Source organism: Macaca thibetana, chromosome 13 (assembly GCF_024542745.1).
Source record: "Macaca thibetana thibetana isolate TM-01 chromosome 13, ASM2454274v1, whole genome shotgun sequence".
In the NCBI taxonomy this organism is placed as follows: domain Eukaryota; kingdom Metazoa; phylum Chordata; class Mammalia; order Primates; family Cercopithecidae; genus Macaca; species Macaca thibetana.
Window position 1 is genome coordinate 41,640,636 of NC_065590.1, and position 23,391 is coordinate 41,664,026.

Genomic DNA, 23,391 nt, shown 5'->3' on the forward strand with positions numbered 1-23,391 from the left:
GAGGTGAAATTTAAAATTGCGTTTTAAACACAGTACAGTGGAGTGAGTCTAATATAACTTTGTCAATCTTGCTGAAATGGAAACCAGAAAACCAACATTTTATGAGGTAACTTCCAGTGTGCCTGGGCATTGCTAATGCCATGGGTATCACCACCTTCTATTTACAGTCCATGCAGATTTGCCCCTAAAATTGGGGCTTTCTCTGAGAAGGTGATGGGGCACTAGTCACTCCAACTTCCATCTGCCACAGTAGGTTTTTCAAGCTCACCAGAACCGTCACTCAGGGCTCCCAGACTCGGGGGATGTCAGAGGATCCCTAATTGCCTGCCGGTATTTTCCCAACTACTTCCTCAAAGGCTCCTAAGCCTCTGTAAAGCTTACGTGTTTAACTTCCAGCCCTGATCTTTGTTCCTTTGTGTCTTTGCTTCATTTCCTTTTTTGTGTGTGTGGCCCTTGTGGGTCACAGGACACAGCAGGAAAGAAAGAAGGAGGCCAGACTGGTGCATGGCACACTGCCTTGTACCCTTGACTAGGGACAGCTGGGCAGAGCATCCATTCCACTCCCAAGGATGTCTGCAAGGCAGGTGCAAGATAATGTGCCAGAATGTGCAGTATACATGCTGCTCTGGCTCTGGTGACCTGAAAGTGTAAGGTAGCACTCAGAGATGGGGAAATATTTATATTTAAATTAGGATTTAACGTCAGTGATAAGTTAAATCTGTATTATCTAAATATTAAATCTATAATATTCTCCTTTAAACTGAGGTTTAAAGGAAAGTATAGAGGCACATAGCATGCTAAATCAGCACCGTATGTTAAACAAGGTATGGGCATATATTTTGAATCAGAATTGCTCACTTATAAAAATAGGAATTCACAGCTTATTTTTAAAGAAGTATTTCTGTATTAAAATTTCATTAGGAAAACTAAAATACTAGAGGTCCAAGCCTAGCAAACTTTGACTTGTTAGTACTGGTTCTGAAGAATGATTGATAAATTATTAAGTTTAATAATCATTTATATGCTGACCAGTATCTTCCGTGATAATGGAGGAAACGGCCTCTTTTAATATGTGCACTGGAAAATAGCGTGTGGGTGAGAGGTTTATTTATATGCTTCGGTGTAGCTAGGTAGCATGAACAACAACAAAGATGCTCGGCTTATCCAAGGCATGAGGAGGGACATGCCCCTTACCTCCTCTTCAGGAGAGGGTAGAACTTGGACACAGAGGGCGCTAGTGACCTTGCAGGACAGCAGAACTTACTGGCTTTACTCACAGATTCTGAGCCCAACAGAGTGGAGAAGGAAAACCTATTTATCCCCCTTCTGAGGCTTCTGCACATAAGCAGGACCCCTGGCTTTTAGCCTAATTGGTTTCTGTATGAAGGTTATATCCCCAGTCATTGTAAAGCAAAGACCACCACCGCCACCTCCTATACACAGCTTTTAGGTACCATGTTTGTATAAGTGTTCCATTCCTAAAAGTCATTGCATGCCATTTAAAAAATACATAAGTTGATAATGAAGATAACATATTTTTAAAAATCAAAGCTGGCTGGGCCTGGTGGCTCACGCCTGTAATCCCAGTGGATGCTGAGGCAGGTGGATCATTTGAGGCCAAGAGTTTGAGACCAGCCTGGTCAATATGCCGAAACCCCATCTCAACTAAAAATACAAAAATTAGCCAGGCGTGGTGGAGCACACCTGTAAACCCAGCTACTCAGGAGGCTGAGGCAGGAGAATTGCTCAAACCTGGGAGGCAGAGGTTGCAGTGAGCTGAGATCGCGTCACTGCACTCCAGCCTGGACGACAAGAGCAAACCTCCGTCTCAAAAACAAAACAACAAAAAACCAAAGCTATGTTGTAGTCCTCTTTTTTTTTTTTTTTTTTTTTTTTTTGAGACAGGGTCTCGCTCTGTCACCCTGGCTGGAGTACAGTGGTGCGATCTCAGCTCACTGCAAGCTCCGCCTCCCGGATTCAAGCCATTCTCCTGCCTCAGCCTCCTGAGTAGCTGGGACTACAGGCGCCCGCCACCACGCCCGGCTAATTTTTTGTATTTTTAGTAGAGACGGGGTTTCACCATGTTAGCCAGGATGGTCTCAAACTTCTGACCTCGTGATCCACCCAACTCAGCCTCCCAAAGTGCTGAGATTACAGGCTTGAGCCACCACGCCCGGCTGCTATGTTGTAGTCCTCTAAGGGTAGGAGTTACTCTGCATGAGCAAGATTAGCTACAGCACCTCAGAAAAGCAGGGACACAGTGAAGAGCCTGTTTAGTCCTCTTGGTAAATGTGGTCAGAGCATAGTGCCCTGGCACTCTGAGCTCACATGAAAGTGTTAGTCCCTGTTTAAGTACATGGGTTCTTTTACTAGCAGATACTTTGAAGCTGGAGTAGGGCAGTTTCAAAGGTACTCTCTATTGAGTGTATTCGTTGGCTGATTTCACTGATGTTAAATAACTGTGGAGAAGCCTTTTGTTAAGTGATCTTAGCCCACTTTTCACCTTCCCTAATTCTTATATCATGCAAACTGGTTCCCTTTATGAAACAAACACTTAATGCTCAGAAAATCTCTTCTCTGCCTCACAGTGCCTGCTCATCCGTGTTTGAGAGAAGAGCTGATGGCCTTTGCCAAAATTAGCTACTGCGAGATCTGGCATCTTTGGATCGAGTCTTTCTACTGTGGGCATTAATGAGCTTTCGTTAACACTGTTTTCTGTAATGGCCTAACCTAACCACACAAACAGTACATATTTTGGTAGTTAACACAAAGGCCTTATTTTCTGGGCCATTATAGCGTGTAGAGCAAGTGTTCTACCTTCAGGGGCTTGTACAGAGCAGAAAATCATGTTACCACCATGCATAAAATTACGTTATGTTAACTTTCCTTGCCCATAAAGTTCAGAATATATAAACTTCCAAAACCAGGGCAGTCCGCTTTCAAAAAATTATTGAGTAGCTGATACTTAAGACAGCACCCACAAAACAAAACCACCACCTGACTTAACAAATAGAAAGTATGACCAGTACCCTCAGTTTCTCAACACATTTGATTCTACTGAAGTATTTTGTTGATTTTTTAAAAAAGATAACTAGTTATATATATTTTATATTCACATATAGTTCATACACACATATGTAATATTTTAAACATATAATTCGATGAAATCAAAGAGCCTGTATAAATCTATAAGCACGAGGAAGACCGGGGGCGGGGGATGTGATTAAAATAAAGTGAATGTGCCTGGCTCCCTGCAAGAAGTTGGTGTTATATTTGGCTCAGTTGGCGTCTGGGAGTTGGGCTGAAGAGGCTGGGATCTTGGCTAATCCCTCTCAAGGTCTGGTGAAGTGGAGAAGAGGCTGGGAGGAAGTGAATCTAATGTTGAGCATAATGGAGAGATAAAGGAGCCGTGTAATCAGATAAGGGTTGGCTGTGGGAAGTATTTATGGGGGAGGTAAAAGTCCCAGTCTCCATCCCTGAAAGAAACCGATGGGGAAGGGCAGGAGCAGAGGGCCAGCTCACAGACAGTGGACGGCATTATTTTCCTCTACAGGTATGCCTACAGTGGACAACTAAACCTGGTCTTTATAAACCTAACCTTTCATGACAGTTGCTGGAGGTCCATGTCAAATTTCCTCCTACTGTCAAGAGCCTGACAGCTTCCCTGCCCCTCCACTCTCTGATCGCTAGAAAGGGCAGGCATTCGAAACCTACTCCTCAGTGGCCAGGGAAGCTCGTGTTTCAAAGACCTGTTTCTGTCACTGAGGTAGGCTTTCAGCAAAAATGATGATGATTGCAATTTACCAAATGTCTGAATCTGTAACACTGCTTTCAGCCAGCAGGGTGAATCCCCTATTCATTTTGCAAAGGAGGAAACCGAAGCTCAAAAAGAGGTTTCTTCAGCTCCTGAGAGGACTGGGTGACTTCGGGGCCGCCTGGCCCTGGAGCACACATTCTTTGTGAGACCCGGTGCTGCCTCGCCGTCATCTCCTCCAGTTCCTTGGTTTACATCTGTTAACGTGGCCCAGACAGGGCCTGCTTTGAAACTGGAGAACACTTAGAACATAAAGGCTGAGGTCTAAAACTTTTCTGTGGAGATGCTAATCCAGTTTTGAAAGCGTTTTTTTCTCTGCCTTCCTATCCTGCCTTACGATGTTACCTGCCTCTTTTGCATATTGCGTGATCCCGGGACAGGAAGTCCTGTTTTTACAAAAAGTCCACGTGTTGGGAACACAAAGCTTTTTCCATAAAGAAACCACATTTCAGTGGAAGATCCTCAGTCCAGCCACTTTTGCCCATAACACACCTAAAGAATATGGTATTGAGCGCTGGCCGTCCAACACGATTTGTAATAACATTACTGGGGCTGTTCAGCTCAAGTTCAGACACTCGGGCTCCATTCAGTTGGGGTTTGGACCCTTGGCTGGAGCTTCACTAGATCCACACCATTACAGCAGTTGTTAATTTCAGAAGCATTCTTTTAAAATGTTGTTATTTTTGACAATGATAGCATGTTTTGACATTTTTTTTTCTAAGGCATACCAGCAGCAGTTTCCTTGTGCAAATTTTTAAAACTAATCTGCCCTTGCCCTTCCTGCCCCATCCCCCCCACTAACAAACCCTGCATCTGTTTTAAACAGATGTTGTTTAATTCTTTCCAGAAAGAGCGGGAGGGAAGGTGGGAAGAGAGTTTCCTCCTTTATACCTTTTTGGTAGTGAAGTTCATTGTCATTTCTGTGCTGGGTGGGGTGAAGTGCCTGAGTAACGTAAATACACCATGGATAGGAAGCAGTTGGCATGCAGCCATGCAGCTGGATTATCCAGACATCCTTTGCAGCTTTTAGTGCAGCACTTTATCCCCCGCCTTGTTTTAAATAGCCAGATGCCTCAGTTAATGCTGGCTGTCGGGGCTCTTGCCGGAGGAGACAAAGGGGGCTTCTGCCCCTGAGCCTCCCTTTCCCCAAATCCCATCACAGAGAAGTCTATACCCTGGAGAAGGCACTTGATAGGAGGCATTGAGGCAGGAAGGAGGAGGCCTCAGAGTGCAAGCAAAGGCCAGAGTTAACAGCCTTGTAGTCTGGACACAGAAGGGTATGGTATTTTTAAATTCTGTAATAAATGGGTACTTTTTGGAAATAAGTTTATGGCACTAACATAAGCAATGCAGACTTCTCTTTTTTCATGTTTACTTAATCCCCTCAAAGAAACAGAGAACAGCACACAGCTGCAAAACAAAAAAAGTAAAAGCATGTTTTAACAAGAGGTGCACAGAGTTTCAATTCTTCACCTTGGCCATCTCCTGTTGAGATGAACCCATAGTACACTCATAGAAGATTTGAGAAAGCTGTGTTGCACACTCGAGAATTAAAAGTCATAGGACCCTTAATTTTTTTTTTTTAAATAAATGGGATTGGGGGAAAAGGATATTCTCAAATTGTATGCAGTTAATCTAAATAAATGTTACAGAAGGTTCTTAATCTAAGGGAATATGCATGTTGAATCCTGAAATAGTTGGATTAGTCCTATATGTACATGTGTGTCCTATGATTTTTATATGTACTTCTACATGATTTTTTGATTTTTATGAATGGAAAAATACCGTGATCCCAATTTAGTAATTGTGGTTCATAAGTAAATAAGTATTGAACACTGTATATTTTTATAGGAATTCTGTTAGCTATAGATTTTTTTTTTTTTTTTGAGATGGAGTTTTACTCTTGTTGCCCAAGGTAGAGTGCAGTGGCGTGATCTCAGCTCTGCCTCTGGGGTTCAAGCTATTCTCCTGCCTCAGCCTCCCAAGTAACTGGGACTACAGGCACCCACCATCAAGCCCAGCTAATTTTTTGTATTTTTAGTAGAGACGGGGTTTCACCATGTTGGCCAGGCTGGTCTCGAACTCCTGACCTCAGGTTATCTGCCCACCTCAGCCTCCCAAAGTGCTGGGATTACAGGCATGAGCCACTGCATCCAGCCTGCTATAGATAATTTTTTTAAAAACCTGTTTATATTGTGAATTTAGCCCTATTCATTCCGCAACATATTACATGTAAGACACCATTCTAGGCCCTAGGGATATAGAATTGAACAAAAAAGGCAAAGCTTCTGCTCCTGTAGAATTTATATTCTGGTAGGCAAGCAGATATTTTATTGAGCAAGCATTGATTTAGTAGCATATAGAAAGCCAAAGCAGGGGGAGAAGATTTAAGAGGGGTAGAGGGTGCTATGCTGCTTTATATAGAGTGGGCAGGGAAGTCCTCTCTGACATAACCTTGGACAGAGACTTAAGTGAAATAAGAGAATGAACCCAGTTGGTATGTGAGGAGTAGGGTTTGAACAGAAGAAATAGCAAGTGCAAAGGCCCTGAAGTAGAAGGATGCTTAATATGGAGGCCAGTGGGACCAAACTGGAATGAACAAGAAGAGGAGTAGGATAAAAGGTCCAGATTTTGACTTCTGCTTGGTGATACCACTGGAGGGTTTGAGTAGAGTGATCTGACTTACCTTTCTATTTTCTGGGTGAAGTTGGGCAAACATGGAAGCAAGGATGCCAGTTAGAAGGCTATTGCAGCAATCTCAATGGAAGGTGATGACAGTTGGATCAGGTCAGTGTCAGTAGAAGTGGTAAAAAGTGGATCCTGGATATATTTTAAAGAGAGAACTAGAAGGATGAGGAGGTGTCAGGAACCAAGAGTTCAACCTGAAACATGTTGATTGTGGTACATATTAGACACCTATGTAGAGACTTTACATGGGCCCTTGGTTCTACTGGACTGAATCTCACAGAAGAGACCTGGATGGAAATGTGAATTTGGGAACTGTTGGTATGTAGAAGGTGTTTAAGTGGAGGAAGTTGGTCCTAACTTGGATCATGGATGACTTAACCACAGTTACAGGAGGAAGGGCAGAGAGAGTGCTGGTACAAAGCGTAGGCATGGTGGTGGGCACAGGCAAAAGGTCTCCTGTGATTTTGTCTATTTTCTCAGTGAAGCTAAAGCAACTTCATCCATCATCTGAGAGTGAGGGGGTAGGAGGCCGTGTAAAGTTGTCTTTGGGGGACAGATCAGGGAAATGTAGCAGGATGCCAGGTGGCACTTAAGGACTCACTCGAGAGTAGTGTTTATGGCTTTCAAACTAGTCCTATGAGCATAGTAGAGTGGGGTTTTCCCCTTGCACTATGTTCAGCAGCCTGGGTGGGGTTACGGAGTAGGTAGATGATAGGATTTAACTCCACTGGGGTCATGCCAGGCAATGGCAATAAGCAAGGGGAGGGGTAGAGAATCAGTTGAGGATGTGGCGTTTGGGGGAGGGCAAAAGTGGTCAAAACAATAGATTGTTGGCCCCAACAGGGTAAAGAATTATTAGAGTCTGGAGGGAGAGAGCTGCAAAGTTACGAGGTGGTCGGAGAGCAGGATGCTTACAATTGAGTTATGGAGGTGTTGCAGATGTTGGTAATGACAAGATTCACGGTTGACCTGGGCATGAACAGCTAAAGTTGGTTGTAAGACAAGGGCATTGGAAGGAAAGAGGCCCAGAAATTGAGAGGCCAGGGAATTGGAGGGATCCTCCGAGTCAATAATGAAATTATCAAGAATCGGGCCAGGGATCATGGTGGAGATATGGAGAGTCAGTGTGCCTGGTTGCTGAAGTCTTCAAAGGATGAAGGAAAGTGAGGTCTGTGGAAGACCGAAGAAGGGTTGTGAGGGGGGCATGGTCAGGGTGTGAGCTTCACACTGGAGGGAGGCTGAACAGTCTGCAGCAGTGGCAAGCACCATACCCACATCTCGGCCCAGCAGGGTGCAGTGGGGAGACAGAAATCAGCCCTGGGAGAATGGGCCACAGAGGCCCAGCCGAGAGTGCATTTTAATTTAGGTTAGGAAAGGGAAAGGAACTTATATGAGGTACCTAGAGTATCAGATTCATAGAGACAAGACAGTAGAATGGTGGGTGCCAGGGGCTAAGGGGTAGGGGAAGTGGGGAAGGGGGAGTTAGTATTTTTCATGGGTACAGAGTTTCAGTTTGGGATGATGAAAAGTTCTAGAGGTAGATGCGGGTGATGGTTGACCAACGGTGTGGGTATAATTAATGCCACTGAACTTGTATACTTAAAAGTGGTTAAAATGGGAAATTTTATACCATTCATATTTTACCGCAGTGAAAAAAAAAATGAAAGGAATGATCAGAGGAGGGGATGAGGAAGTAAAGGAATGGTAGACCTTGGAGTTGGGGTGCCAAGGGAGGTCAGTTGGGTGACAGTGGAGGGTTAGCCGTAGGGGGTCATGGAAAATCTGGTGGCTTTGCCTTTAGCGGTGAGTGAGGTGAGCAGGGCTATGGGGCACTGCCTCCACGTCTCTGGCCAATTGCGGGGGCCAAGTTCTGAGTGCCCGGGCTGAGGGCGTCTTCCCTGAGGCCCAGGGAACGAGGGGGGTTCTTTGTTACTCTGCAGCTTTGTTTCCCGAGAATCTGTTATAACGCCTGGCATATGCAAGATGCAAATATATGTTTGAATGAGTAAAAATGAATTCTATCCAAAGAAAGAAAACAGCAAGTGAGAATGTAATGGCCTTGCCAAAAATCCAAATAAATTTCCCCCAAAAGTGATGAAGAATGAAAAGAAGCTAGAGTTGGTCTCTGGGGGAGAAAAAGGATTTTTGGCAAATGTACAGAAGAACTTATTGTGAAATTGAGGTTTTAGACTGGAAGAAATAAAATCATAAACAGAAGACTACAAATGTGTAAAGGGTTATTGGAATTGAAATATTTTCCTACCTAGATATGTGATTTCATGGTGAATTTATGATTTGCAAGTAGATTATCCTATTTTATGCTAAATAAGATTCTTGACTTTATAAAATGTTAAAACTTGGTCATTCATTTTCAACTAATTTTAAAGGGTTGAAAACTTAATACCCTCTTAATGGGTTTGTAGTCTAGGTGCGGTGACTCATGCCTGTAATCCCAGCACTTTGGGAGGCCAAGGTGGGTGAATCACCTGAGGTCAGGAGTTCCAGACCAGCCTGCCAACATGGTGAAACTCCATGTCTACTAAAAATACCAAAAACTGAGGCCGGGCGCGGTGGCTCAAGCCTGTAATCCCAGCACTTTGGGAGGCCGAGACGGGCGGATCACGAGGTCAGGAGATCGAGAGACGATCCCGGCTAACACGGTGAAACCCCGTCTCTACTAAAAAATACAAAAAAAATAGCCGGGCGAGGTGGCGGGCGCCTGTAGTCCCAGCTACTCGGGAGGCTGAGGCAGGAGAATGGCATAAACCCGGGAGGCGGAGCTTGCAGTGAGCTGAGATCCGGCCACTGCACTCCAGCCTGGGTGACAGAGCAAGACTCCGTCTCAAAAAAAAAAAAAAAAAAAACCAAAAACTAACCAGGCATGGTGGCAGGTGCCTGTAATCCCAGCTACTTGGGAGGCTGAGTCAGGAGAATTACTCGAACCCAGGAGGCAGAGGTTGCAGTGAGCTGAGGTCATGCCATTGCACTCCAGCCTGGGCAACAAGAGCGAAACTCCGTCTCAAAAAAAAAAAACAAAAACAAAAACGGAAAACCAAAATAGGCATGTGTCTTTCCAACCTAAAGATACTAAATTATAGAAATCAACTCATTTATCAATACTGACACCTAGAAACTGGAGAATATTATGCCTGTATAATCTTTTGATCACAAGTAATTTTTAATTACTAGGTATCTTTTTAAAAATGTACTTTTACATTGAGTTTAAGTGTTTTGTTTTTTCCCTAAAAGTTGAGAGGGATCACTTTTTAAGGTTGCCTCCAGGCATAGATTTCTTTCTATAAGTCCAAAAACGTGCTGACTGGTGGTCACCTTGCATTGTGAAACGTGTTCTGCAACTACTAGACCATTGTCATGCCCCATTCTTCTTGTTGTTGTCGTTTTAGTGACAGCTATATTGTGCGTGTCAAGGCTGTGGTTATGACCAGAGATGACTCCAGCGGGGGATGGTTCCCACAGGAAGGAGGCGGGATCAGTCGTGTCGGGGTCTGTAAGGTCATGCACCCTGAAGGCAATGGACGAAGCGGCTTTCTCATCCATGGTGAACGACAGAAAGACAAACTGGTAATGGCAGACATACATCACGTGGGTTAAATTAGTGACAACTGCTTTATTTACGTTAAATCATAGTACTCCTTCCTTAACGTATTTTTTTCTTCCTTTCTCTGACTTCAAACTCTTGCAAAAGCTTCAAAAGTTAGAACCCCGGAGCTGGTGCCAAATTGCAAAATGTGACTGTCCTTTCCAGCAAAGTCTCTTTTGGCCACACGCTTTATCTGAGATGCTTAGAAGTATATTTGGCTGTTTTATTTGCATCTTTGATTAAGATGTCTAACATTGTAAAAAGGTATTCAAAACAAAAGTGTACTCTTTTATTATTATGAATCACATTGTACTGAGCTGTGAAGTCAGTGTTTTAAAAATGTAGAGTTTATTCATGGAGCATGCCATTGAGGTTTGGATGGTGGCAGGTAAAATACAAAGGCAAGGTACCATCTGACATTAGGCTATTTATAAATAAATGTTTATCTAGCTTTTATTTCATGCCCTAATGAATAAAACATGCATGGAAAAAGAAAGTAAAAGTAGTGGTATCATACTTTGGTTTGTTTTTGTTTTTGTTTTTTGTTTTTTGTTTTGAGACAGAGTCTCGCTCTGTCACCCAGGCTGGAGTGCAGTGGCGCGATGTCGGCTCACTGCAAGCTCCGCCTCCCAGGTTCAAGCTGTTGTTCTGCTGAGTAACGGGACTACAGGTGTGCGCCACCACACCCAGCTAGTTTTTGTATCTTTAGTAGAGACAGGGTTTCACCATATTGACCAGGTTGGTCTCGAACTCCTGACCTGAGGTGATCCACCCACCTCGGCCTCCCAAAGTGCTGGGATTACGGGCATGAGCCACCGCGCCCAGCCCATACTTCTATAAATTATTATCCATGCTTATAGATAAATACTTTGGAGAGTAATCATCGTCTCCCAAGGGTGGGGGATTGATACTTCATAATATACAGTCTTGTGGAGGAACTCAAATGTTCAGTTCTATGTTATGAAGGAATCTATGGTAGGAAGGAAAATTGAACGTCCAAAATCTGTTTTAAATTAATGGCCCTAAACATGGAAGAACACTACTTCTATCTGTATTTGATCATGGAGTGTATACTCAGAAGCCAACAGATGATTCAGAATGTGCAGGATTGTGCAGGATCCCACAGAGAAAATGCAAAGACACCACAAGAATATGTCAGTGTTGCACTTGAGACCCTTTACAGCAGCATCTGTTGGGTTTTATGTGTTAAGTGTACAAATTTAATCTTCTTTTGCAAGCACTTCTTATAGTTTAAAAAATTTACAAAATAGATAAGACAGAACAATTTGTAAATGTTACATGTGGGTTAACAGAAATGTTATTTTCACATTTGATTTCATTTCTGAAAATTTGAAGGGAGAAGACAGCTAATTTTAAAAAGTGTTCAGGAAATACCGTATATAATAGTCGAATAATGAAAACATTCTTGTTTATAACATTTTTGCAATAAAAAGCAATGTAACTACATTACCAATAAAAAGTAAAATGACTACCATTTATCTAGCATTTACCAAGTACTAAGTACAATCCAGCCCTTCGGTTAGATCTGTCATTGTATCCTTACAGCAGCCTGTATAATTGTAATCGAAGAAATTATGATTCAGAAAGATTCCTTGTTCTTAGTGGCCTGTTTTGGGGGCCTGGAACCAGTATTTGATTCTCTTGTCACTCTGACCCCAAAACTGAACAACCACCCTTAGCCCTTTGATGTAATTTTCCCATTTTGTACTTTTTAAAATAAAAGACAGGATCTCACTTTGTTGCCCAGGCTGGCCTCCAACTCCTAAGCTTCAAATGGTCCTCCCACCTCATCCTCTGGAGTAGCTGGGGCTACAGACACATGCCACTGTGCCCAGCCATATTTTTAAACAGTCGTGTATCTCATTTATTTTGCCTTAAACATTCTCTTTCAAGACTATCATGAAACAGCATTGCCCTAACATTCTCATATGAAATTTTCCATGTTGCTGATATCAGTTCGATGTTTCATTATTTGACCACCTCCTTAGTGTCAAATATTAAGGTTCTTCCCCTCATCTCAGTGTTAGGAATACACCCGTGTGAATTTTCCACGTTTATTATATTTTTGGAATAATTTAGGAGGTCATGTTTGTATGACTTTTGATACATGTGCAAGGAGCTGCCACCGGTATTAGAATTTCCTTTAACACATTGAGGGATATAAAATATACATATATATAATATATGTATAATACTTATTGCTTACTAATGAGATAAAATGTTTTTCTGTTTGTTAAACAGTTGTAACTGTGAATTAATTATCTGTTGATGTCCTTTGTATATTTACTTATCGGGGCCTTATTTTTCTCCTTGATGTGTATGCCCTCTTGCATAATAAAGATATGAATCTCCATCTGTCATATTTGCTGCAAGTATATTTTTATAATCTGTTGCTTGCCCTTTAGTTCTTATTTTTATATATAGAGAAATTTTTTCCACGTCTTTGGTCTTTTTGTTTTTAGGGTTATTCTTTGTTTTACCAGATTATCTTGTCTGAAGGGTTATATTTTTAGAGCTACTTTTTCCTGGTATTTCTATGGTTTGTCGTAGAATACTTCAACCTAAAGTGGTCCTTTAGCTTGTCTAATCTGGTCACTTTGAAGACATCACTAGTGCATAGTAAACTTTCACCATTTGTTCCAGGTCCTTTAAGTAAATTAACCTCAGTTAAATTCCTACACCATTTTGAAGGAGGAAGATACTACTATTTCCACATTGTAGTGGGGAAACTCAATGCTCTAAGAAGTGAGCCACGTCCTCGGCATGGGACGGGCAGTGTCACCAGCAGAGCCGGCGTTTGAGCTCATTTCTTTGCAAAATCAAGCCTGTCCCTTCACACTAACTCGGCATACTATTAGGGCAGTCCAGTCCTCTGTCCACCCCCACTGAGTCATGGACCAACTTATGTTGTTTGTTGCTAGTGTACACATAGATTGTGCTATCCTAAAAGTGTGCCTCATCCCCTCCCCCATCATGTTTCTCCATCTCCCCACCCCCTTTTCCTGTCCACTTTACATTCCTTGACTCCACACTTGTGGGCTTTTATATTCACTGGTACCTAAATCACACACCCATATGTCCTGTTGTACTTCTCCATCTTTGCATCCCTTACCTTGCCTGTTTCACACTCTGGGAAATTCTGGATTCCTGTACTGAGTGGTATTTAACCCTCCCCTCACCCATACCCAGCATATCCATGCCCATGCTTGCGCACGCACACACACACACACACGAGCACACGCACACAGTCTCCCTCCCTCTCTCCCCCAACCCTCCACCCTCCCTCTCTCCCTCTCCTTCTCTCCTTAGAGATATGATAACTCTTCCTTTGGCCTCTCAAGCTTCTCTAATGCAACGCTAGTGCCCACTGGAGACTATGCACCCACATGGGAGCTCTGCAAATGTGGTGAGTTATTGAGGAACCCCCCTCTAAAAGGTGGAATGGCAAAGAAAAGATGAAGATTATTTTTAGGATATATTGGATGGATGGTATCAGAGTTCCCAGTATTCCAACTAGGGCATGAAGTGCTCTTTCTGGTAGAAACAGTGTTGTCAGTTTTTACAATGTAGTGCAGGTGTAGAATTCAGCACATCGTGGGAGTTTGTTTCATTACATATTGAGGGCTGTGAACTTAACTACCATTGTTTCTATGGGAAAAGTCTCTGTTCCAGACACCCATTCACAAGTAGTTATTCAGATCATTTTTTAGTAAGCTGGGGACGGTCAAGCCTGAGAAATTATATGTAAATTAAAATTTTCTAAGTTGAATCTCATTTTAGATGGATTAAACAAATCTTGCAAGAAACCTCTTTATGGAGACTAAACCCAAAATCTAAGAGGTTGATCATTCCAGGCGTTGCCCATGTGTAGGTCAGTGAGCATTCTCACATAACATTTGGTGGGAATTTGAGCTGGCAAAGCTCTTTGAAAAGCAATTTGGCAGGATTTTAATTTTAAATGTGCATATCTTTTTACCTAGCAGTTCACATCTAGAACACTATCCTTTAGAAAAAGACTTAAACACACAGAGATTTATGGACAGCAACAGTTCTTAAACTTTTTTGGTCTCAGGATCCCTTTACACTCCAAAATTTTATTTAGGACCTCAAAGAGCTTTTGGTTTGGTGAGTTACAGCTATTTATAACTTACCATATTAGAAATTAAAACGAAAAACATTTAAAACTTTTAATTAAACAGTATTGTTACTATAAATGACATTTTTATGGCAAATAACTGTATAACTTTTCCAGAACAAAAGTAATTATGAGAAAAGTGGCATTGCTTTATGTTTTTAAAGATCTCATTACTATCTGGCTTACCAGAAAATAGCTGGATTCTGGTATCTGCTCCTGCTTTTAATCTGTAATACATTATTTTGGTTGAAATATATAAAGAAAATTCAGCTACTCACAGAGAAGGGGAGTTGGTAAGGGGAGAAATATTTTAATAGCCTTTTCAGACAATTGTAGATATTCTTCTTTGATACTACACTAGAACTCAACCACGTGGAATCTGAAACCTGTCAATGAACCTTTCATCCCCTGTTACATTACAACCCACTGGTTTATCTTTCACTTTCAATAGATCTTTTCCTCATCCCTGATTTTGTAACATCATGCACTGGTCACCTGAAAAATAATGCTCCACTGAGTAAAGCAGATGTTCCAAATGTTGATACATTTTATTCGGTAATATAAAAAAACTACATTTCTTAATATTGCCACTGACTCATTAATATAAAAAAAAAAAACTACATTTCTTAATATTGCCACTGACTCATTAGAAGAGGCTTTAAGTACCAGGAAGCTGTCTAGAATTCTGATTTATACTTGAAATATAGATCAGGATGTAAATTGCAGCATTGTCTTCAAGGTGACCAGTTCTCGTTGACATAAATGCCCGTGAGTATGGAGAATGGTTGAATAAATCTAATACATCCATACAGACTAATTAAACAATTCTTTTTACCTTCCTGTATCTGTATGACATATTTTTAAGGAAAATAAAAAGCAAGTTAAAAACAACTTATAGGTGTGGCTACATTTAAACACAGTTACCCTTACGCAGAAACTTACCTGTGTATATGTAAAAAGCCACAAAACGGAAACTGGGATTATGCCTGCTCTACTGACAGTGGGGAACTGGACAGAGAGAGATGTTGACAGGGAGGGGAGAGATGAGTAGGAATGGAGTTCTCATGGCTTCAGCTGATACTTAAATCTCTCACAACATGTATTTCTTGTGTAGTTGTTAAGTCTCCAACAAGAACATAATCACGTTTTTTCTCCTTATGCATCTTATTTAAACGGGTATTTTTTAAAGCCTTTCTCAAGTTTTAAGTTAGCGTCTAATTGTATGTGTGCCAAAACTTCAGCAGAGTTTATATCTGTTGGGAAGATTAAAGCATCTAAACCTTTTCATTTTTGTCTTTAAACTTAGATACATATGATAAGTTTGCTTTAGAGGAGATAAAGAGATGGTATCTGATTTCCCTCTTCACTTAATTTAAGTGGCTGAACTATTTTACTTAACTTTTTTTTTTTTTTTTAAGACAGAGTCTCGCTTTGTCTCGCTTTGTCACCCAGGCTGGAGTGCAGTGGCGCAATCTCGGCTTACTGCAAGCTCCGCCTCCAGGGTTCATGCCATTCTCCTGCCTCAGCCTCCCGAGTAGCTGGGACTACAGGCGCCCACCACCACGCCCAGCTAATTTTTTGTATTTTTGGTAGTGATGGAGTTTCACCATGTTAGCCAGGATGGTCTCGATCTCCTGACCTCATGATCTGCCTGCCTCGGCCTCCCAAAGTGCTGGTATTACAGGCATGAGCCACTGTGCCCGGTCATTTTACCTAAACTTTTCTAAGAAAATGTACCTTGGGAATAATTTCAGAGTTAGAAAATGTCAACCAAAGACTAATTTTTTTCACCCCGAAAATATGGAGAAACTAGGAGTCTTTGTTTTCATAATACAAAAAGTTTATTTTGAGACTTTGAATTGAGACTATTAAATTCTAAAATAGATAACATTTGTTAGTTAAATTCTTGATTATTTGGATTTCCTAATGTGGAATGGGGCTGGGCTGACATTTAATCATTGTGCTATTCTTAGGGGGAAATGGCTATAATAAGCAATTTAATCATAAATAGATTTATGGGAGGGGACTGTTGTCTGATCTCAATACAATGTATAAAGTTAACTGCTTGGGACTACTATTTGATATACCAATTTGAATATTATTCTCATTTTTTTATTAAGTTAGGGAACATTCATTAGGCAACCCTTAATTTATTTTTCATTTGTTCTTTCCTTTTGTTGAGACAGAGTCTCACTCTGTCACCTGGGCTGGAGTGCAGTGGCACAACACCTTCTCAGCTCACTGCAGCCTCAACCTCCCGGACTCAAGCAATCCTCCCACCTCAGTCTCCTGAGTAGCTAGGACTACAGACGTGCGCCACCACACCCAGCTAATTTTTGTATTTTAGGTAGAGACGGGGTCCTGCCATTTTGCCCAGACTGGTTTCAAACTCCTGGGCTCAAGTGATCCTCTTGCCTCAGCCCCCAAAAGTGCTGGGATTACAGGCATGAGCCACTCTACTGGCCTCCTTCTTTTTCCTTTGATCTATTCTTAGAATTTATACTTATTTAAAGGTATTCTCTAATTTACGTGTATACTAATTTAGGCAGGTCTTTACTCTTGTCCTTCATTTAATCTAAATTAATAAGATCACATTGTGGTAAACGCAGATCTTTGCCAGAACAAGATTGGGCTATTAAAACTTAGCAAAATCGTTACGGTGTTTGTAATGAAGCCATAGGAATAAACATTTTAAGGAGTTTGAGTTTTTTCATGAATAAAGAACGAAGTTTACTTTCAAATTATTGCAATATTATCTATAATATTAAATAAACTCTAGTATCTCTATCAACTGTGTTACACACAGGGAGTTATTTTATAATCTTGACTTTTTGTAGGCTAGTTAGGGGAACAAGACTAATATACATGAAACTGTTAGAAAATAGTTTGAAATCAGGTACTAAATTGTGAAGATGACAAGGAGAACTGGAGTACGTGTAAGAGTAAAACTTGACAGGGAAGATACACTGGACAATGAGTGTGAATTAGGGTTCTCATTTATTCAGTGTTTTCAGAGCATGTTCCTGTTCTCATTGATAACATTGGTGTTCTTTCCATCTTAGAGATAAAAAGATCAGTCTACTCATTATAACTCAGTAAAAGCCAGTTCTGAGACTAAATTGCTAGAAACTTGAAGATTGTTCTATTAATCCAAACATAAAGTTAATAGAGATGCAGATCAGTGTGGCAGCAACTGAAATGGGGTTGATATAAAAGCTGTTGAAGGAAAAATGAAATGGACCTGGTGATTAATAATACAGGGGATAGGCAGAGGAGGCAAAGATAACCACAGAGATGTTGAGCCAGAGAAAAAGAGTAGAGAGGGATTGGCATTGCCAGAAGTTGGAAGAGGAGAAATTTTAGAGTAAAGTTGATTTTTCAACTTTTGGAATTTGGAGCCTTAGGGGAGGGAAGCTAGATGGCCATCAATACAAAGACCGCAACATGAAAGCAGTAATCTGAAATACAGCAAAGACCCAAGACCTGGGCATCAGCTTAGTGCCCTGTAGCCAGGGGCCAGGAGGAAGAGGAATGACTGTGATGAAGAGAGAGTGGTGAAGTGGTACAGCCAGGACAGTGGGAAGCAGCGAAGATCAGATGGTCAGCAGCCAAGCAAAGCCTTCTTTCCAATTGGAGAGACTCACAGATATGTGAAGGCAGGGGTTGGAGGGATTTTGGTAGTTGCCACCAGTGATGGTTCCTAATTAGACTTCTGTAACCAGACATCATCATGGCTGTTCCACTAGTAACCAGCCTGTGTGTTTCCATCCTTCAGGTGGTATTGGAATGCTATGTAAGAAAGGACTTGGTCTACACCAAAGCCAATCCAACGTTTCATCATTGGAAGGTCGATAATAGGAAGTTTGGACTTACTTTCCAAAGCCCTGCTGATGCCCGAGCCTTTGACAGGGGAGTAAGGAAAGCAATCGAAGACCTTATAGAAGGTATTGAACTTGTCACTGCATTCTTAGTGGGACTATGGAAATGTTCCAAATTCTTTTTAATTCCAATAGTCTGCCATCATATATTTGTGGTTTATTTGTGGGAGGGTTTGGGGCCAGGTCAGTAGATGCCAAAACTTTTGGAATATCCAAGGAGAGTAATTAAAGTGACAATGCGGGCAAAAGGAGATGGGTTTCAGAGTAAGGAGTAATCCCAATTGATTTTTGGACTCTGCTGTGAAAACACAAACAGGCAGGTTCTGGATTTCCATGTGCATGTATTTTTGACTGCTTTCACCTTGTCCTGACTATTGAAACGGCTTTGGTCTGGTCTGTCTTGGCTCAGAAGTAGAGTATGGATTCTGGCGGGCCCAGACGGCTCCTGGCCTACCCACTGTCCTCCTGTAATCAGAGGCCCAGGGTGTACGGCTGCCACTGAAAAGGAAAGGGATCTGTGACCTCTGGAGCCCTGGTTCGGTTTAGGCCGTGGTCTATGGGTAAGTGAGTAGTAGGCATTGTGTTACATCTGATCATGGCCTGGAGGGCCCTTGGGCAGTCAGTTCTCATAGTGGACTTGGCGAGAGTCCACAGATGCAAACACAAAAATTCTCCACTGCAGCACATCCAGATATCAAATCAGAGCATTAAAGAAGCCATAGACAGGGCTATGAAGAAAGAAATATCAAGCAAGGCATATTAATGCCAAATTCAGATCTTGGGGAAATTAATCATCAAAGAATGTGTGTTTCATTTGCTTAAGAAATAAAAGTGTTCTGAAGTCATTTTCTTCATTGTGGATTTGGGGGAAGAGAAAAAAAGCCAGTCTTAAAAGACAAATTACCTAACATTATAATCAGTAGTAAGACAAGTCTAGCTAGAACATGAACCCATAAACAACTATGAGATAGCCAAAAAGAGATGATAAAAACCAGTGTTCAAATTATAGGTCTGACATAAGTGGCAAATATTTAAAATGTTATTAAACATAGCTTTTTCATGTTTAGAGAAAAAACAGCTCCTATATTATTGATAGACGTTCACATTGTGTCCATGTACTTAATTGCACCACATTTCATTCTCCTACTTGTAATTTTTTTCTCTATATACATTCCATCTAGCTTTTTTTCCACCAGTTTTCCTTGAATATTGGTTTAATGGAGTAATTCGGAGTAGAGAGAACTCCTGAAAGACCAATAGGAGTTGCACAGAGCATATTATGGAACTGTTGTTTTTTCTCCTGCAGTCTCTTATTGGAAATTTAAGTATTTCTCATCATTTCTGAGCAGTTCTTTTAATTTCAATTTCATGTAATAGCAAAATATTTTCTTTTTTTTTTTTTTTTTTTTTTTTTGAGACGGAGTCTCACTCTGTTGCCCAGAATGGAGTGCAGTGGTGCGATCTCGGCTCATTGCAACCTCCGTCTCCCAGGTTCAAGCGATTCTCATGCCTCAGCCTCCCCAGTAGCTAAGATTACAGACGTCCGCCACCACACCCAGCTAATTTTTGTATTTTTAGTAGAGACAGGGTTTCACTATGTTGGCCAGGCTGGTATTGAACTCCTGACCTCGTGACCTGCCCGCCTCAGCCTCCCAAAGTGCTGGGATTACAGGCATGAGCCACCGCGCCCAGCCAACAAAGTATTTTCTAAATGCATATTTTAAAAGATCTAACCAAGAAAAGGAAAAGAGAGAGAATAAATTTCCCTTTTGGTATACCTGTCACTGATGCAATTTTAAATACGTTCTTCTTTTGGCCAATTAAGTTGATCCATGCATTATTGTCTGCTATTCAGGGTGGTGGGGGGAAGTAGGGCAGTTGTACCTGATTCGCATACCAGAATGAAGAAAAAGGTGAACAAGTAAATACATTGAACTTTAAAGTCCACTTGGTTCCATGATGGAATAAGGAGGGTTTTTTAGCAAGAGCTGTAATTTTGACTTGGAAAAATAAAGCAAACTCACTGATGCCTTGGTATTGCAAGAGAAAACCCCCTTGCACAGGTGTCCCCTTAGAAGGGAGCCCACAATTTGGGATTTAGAAATAGAATATCTCAATTCAGAACTGGACACAACCATACAAGCTATTGAGCTGAAATGCCTTCATTGGTAGATGAAAAGACCAGAGGCGCTAAGTACAGTTTACACAGTGAGATTGTGGCAGGTCTCACTTAGAGGTTCCCTGTCCAGTGCTTTTCCCACTACACATCTGGGACCTCAGGGTCACTACAGAGGCTGGGCTCGATGCATGTCCCTCAGAGGAGCGGGCAGCCTCTCCCCTCCTCCACGGTGCCTCTCTGTGTGCTTATTCTGTAGCAGCCAGTGCAGAAGTTTGAGAGATTAATTGGGAACAACAGCAGGCAAAGTTAATTTAGGGAGCATCCTGGTAAAAATCAATTAAAGAAAAGTAAATTAAAAGCACTCAATTCCCAGGTAACTTATTTCTGCTGGTAATTCACATGCAAAAAGAATGGAATGTGGTTTTATTAAAATGTCCTTTTTTAAAGGGTTGGATTTGATGTATCCTCTTGGGAAACACTTTTTATGACATTTTTGTCTTTTTAGGTTCAACAACATCATCTTCCACCATCCATAATGAAGCTGAGCTTGGAGATGATGACGTTTTTACAGTAAGTTTCCTTTGTCCTTTGCTTTCCAGATTAGTTGTTGAATAATCAGAGAAAGGTTTTGTTTAAGGGCATGAGGCACACTTTGCAATGTGGCGCTTGCTGTTGCTGTTTGGACGGCATCAGAGCGATCTCTGTCTTACTACAGTTTTTCTTGGGCTGGGTCTGTCCCTGTTGCTTACGGTGCAGTGGTGTCATCTGCCACACAGCACAGCATTGTCAGCTCTCTCAGGTCTGTCCAAGGTTCTTAAAGTCTTTGCTCAGATTTAGGATGACTGGCTGCCCCGGTTTGCCCAAGTCTGTCCTGGTTTTAGCACAGAATGTCCCTAGTCCTGGGGTACACCTCAATCCCAGGCAAACAAGAACAATTGCTTGCCCTATTTGGAGTCTTCTGTGAACAGGCTTCCCTCCCTGGCATCAAGGGGGAAAGCCAGCACTATCTTTCCTGATGAGTAATTAAACATCTGATAAGAAAGGCCTGAAGGCTGACTTAAGGTTAGGCCCAAATGTGCTAACGCAGGAAAGGGCTTAGCTGTTTTGACACAGCTTGAGTTAATGGGATGTAACTGGAAGCAGAATGATTTCTCAGCTTGCTGCTTCAATTAAATCCTGTGCTTCTAGAAGTTAATTAACAAATAGTTCATTGCCTGCCTGCTGTGTGCTTAGAGCAGCAAGTTACGCTGGACAGCATTTTTTCTTTCCTATTTATTTATTTATTTATTTTCAAAAATGGGGTTTCGCTGTGCTGCCTAGACTGGTCTTGAACTCTTGGGCTCAAGCCATCCTCCAACTTTAGCCTCCCAAAGTGCTGGGATTACAGGTTTATAGGCTTGAGCCACCACACCCAGCCTGGACAGCATTTTCAAATTCTGGGCCTTCACCTACGATAAGAAATATATGTATGTTGTGACCCAGGACACATATGTCAATAGATGCCTAAACCAAATCATATTTCATCCTCTGCATTCTGATTTTTTTCTGTTTCATTTTCTTCCATTTTTTATTATAAAACTTTTCAAGCACACAGAAAAATGTAAAGTGCAGTGAATGCCTGCATACCCTACACCTAACATTGAGCAGTTGTAACATTTGGGTACATTTGCTTGATCTGTGCAAGAGTGTGCTTAAACACACACAAATATTTTTGTTGTTGATCCATTTGAAAGTAAGTCACCTCTCACACTTTAGCATGTATCCCCTGAAGTTCACAAAGGAATTTCAGGGCAGTGAAACTACTCTGTATGTCACTGTAGTGGCAGATGCGTGTCATTATATATTTGTCCAAACCTGTAGCATGTATAACACCTGAATCCTAATGTAAACCGTAGCCTTTGGGTGATAGTGATGTGTCAGTGTACTTCATCGATTGTCACAAATGTGCCACTGTGGTGGTGGTGTTGATAATGGGGGACTTTGCATGTGTGGGGACAGGGGAAATCTCTACTTTCCACTCAGTTTTGCTGTGAAACTAAAACTGCTCCCAAAAAAAAGTCTAATAAAAATAATTTATAAAAGAAATAAGGCATTTTCCTGCATAAACATGCCACAATTACTATCCCTTAGAAAATTAATAAGAATTTCATAGTGTTGTCTAATATCCACTTCATAGTTTCCCAGTTGCCCAGGAGTGTCTTTTGTAAGCTGGTTTTTATTTTATATTTTAATATATTGGGTGCAACCCATTAAACTTTCTTCCATTGTACTCATGGTTTGCAACTGGTGATTTGAAAAACCATTGCTTTGGGAATACAAAGGTATGTAAGCCATGGCTCCAACCCTCAAAGAGATCACAAGATGTTTTCCAGAAATGAGACTGACCCATGAGAGGCTTACAGACTGTGAAAAGTAGTCTGGTTGAGAGATGAAGGAGGGGCATGGGATCAAAAAAGTCCTCGCTGGGGGTGAGGCTGGACTGAACCTCTCAGTTGCATTTGAATGGGGTTCAGGAAGGGGCTTCAAGACCTGGGAGCCATATGGGCAAAGGTGGAAGCAGGGGTGTGCATGGTGTGTAGCCTGAGCATTGACGACCCAATCTGACTTGAACTGAGTGTGCCGAGGGGGTTTCAGGAAATGAACTCAGTTGTCCTTCCTTGGATTGGCTGGTGTGGTGTGGCTCCAAACAGGCTTCCTATAGTGCTCCAAGCAGATCCTCTCAACAGTTGGCATGTTGCTTACATCTGTTCCTTTGTCACATTTTGAGAGACAAACAACAGCAGGCGGGTTAAAGGTGGCTTCCTGTGCTCCAGAGCAAGCCTGTCATTCGCAGCTGCTTCCCAGCTACCTGCCAGAAGTGATTTATAGAATCAGAAGAGGGTGAGAGGGAAAGGGATGATGGAAGCCAGAATCCCTCCTGGTTTTGTCCTTTAATCCACAGGGGATCCATGTGCTACTCTAGGCTAACACCAAATGCCTGGAAGAAAGTTTAGAAGCAGCCCTGCTGCTTCCAGGCACTTGCATACTCACTGGAGAAAGAGCACCGCTTAATTTCTTGTATTCTGTGTAGACTGTGGTGTCTGTGATCAATTGCCTTCATTCCATTTGTTTACAAACAAGGACCTATTAACAATA

General features: G+C 41.7%; 1 protein-coding gene across 4 annotated transcripts in view; it reads left to right on the forward strand.

The window, feature by feature from the left end:
* Window positions 1-23,391, forward strand: part of SPRED2 (sprouty related EVH1 domain containing 2) — a 126,542-nt gene that overhangs the window by 80,893 nt on the left and 22,258 nt on the right. For 3 of the 4 annotated variants that reach the window (XM_050754823.1, XM_050754824.1, XM_050754825.1), the window contains 3 exons: window positions 9,907-10,084; window positions 18,035-18,203; window positions 20,762-20,826. In XM_050754823.1, the coding sequence (XP_050610780.1) occupies window positions 9,907-10,084; window positions 18,035-18,203; window positions 20,762-20,826 (412 nt within the window). Of the gene's footprint in view, window positions 1-9,906; window positions 10,085-10,208; window positions 13,531-18,034; window positions 18,204-20,761; window positions 20,827-23,391 lie in introns of those variants that run through there. The other variant, XM_050754826.1, reaches the window with a different exon arrangement.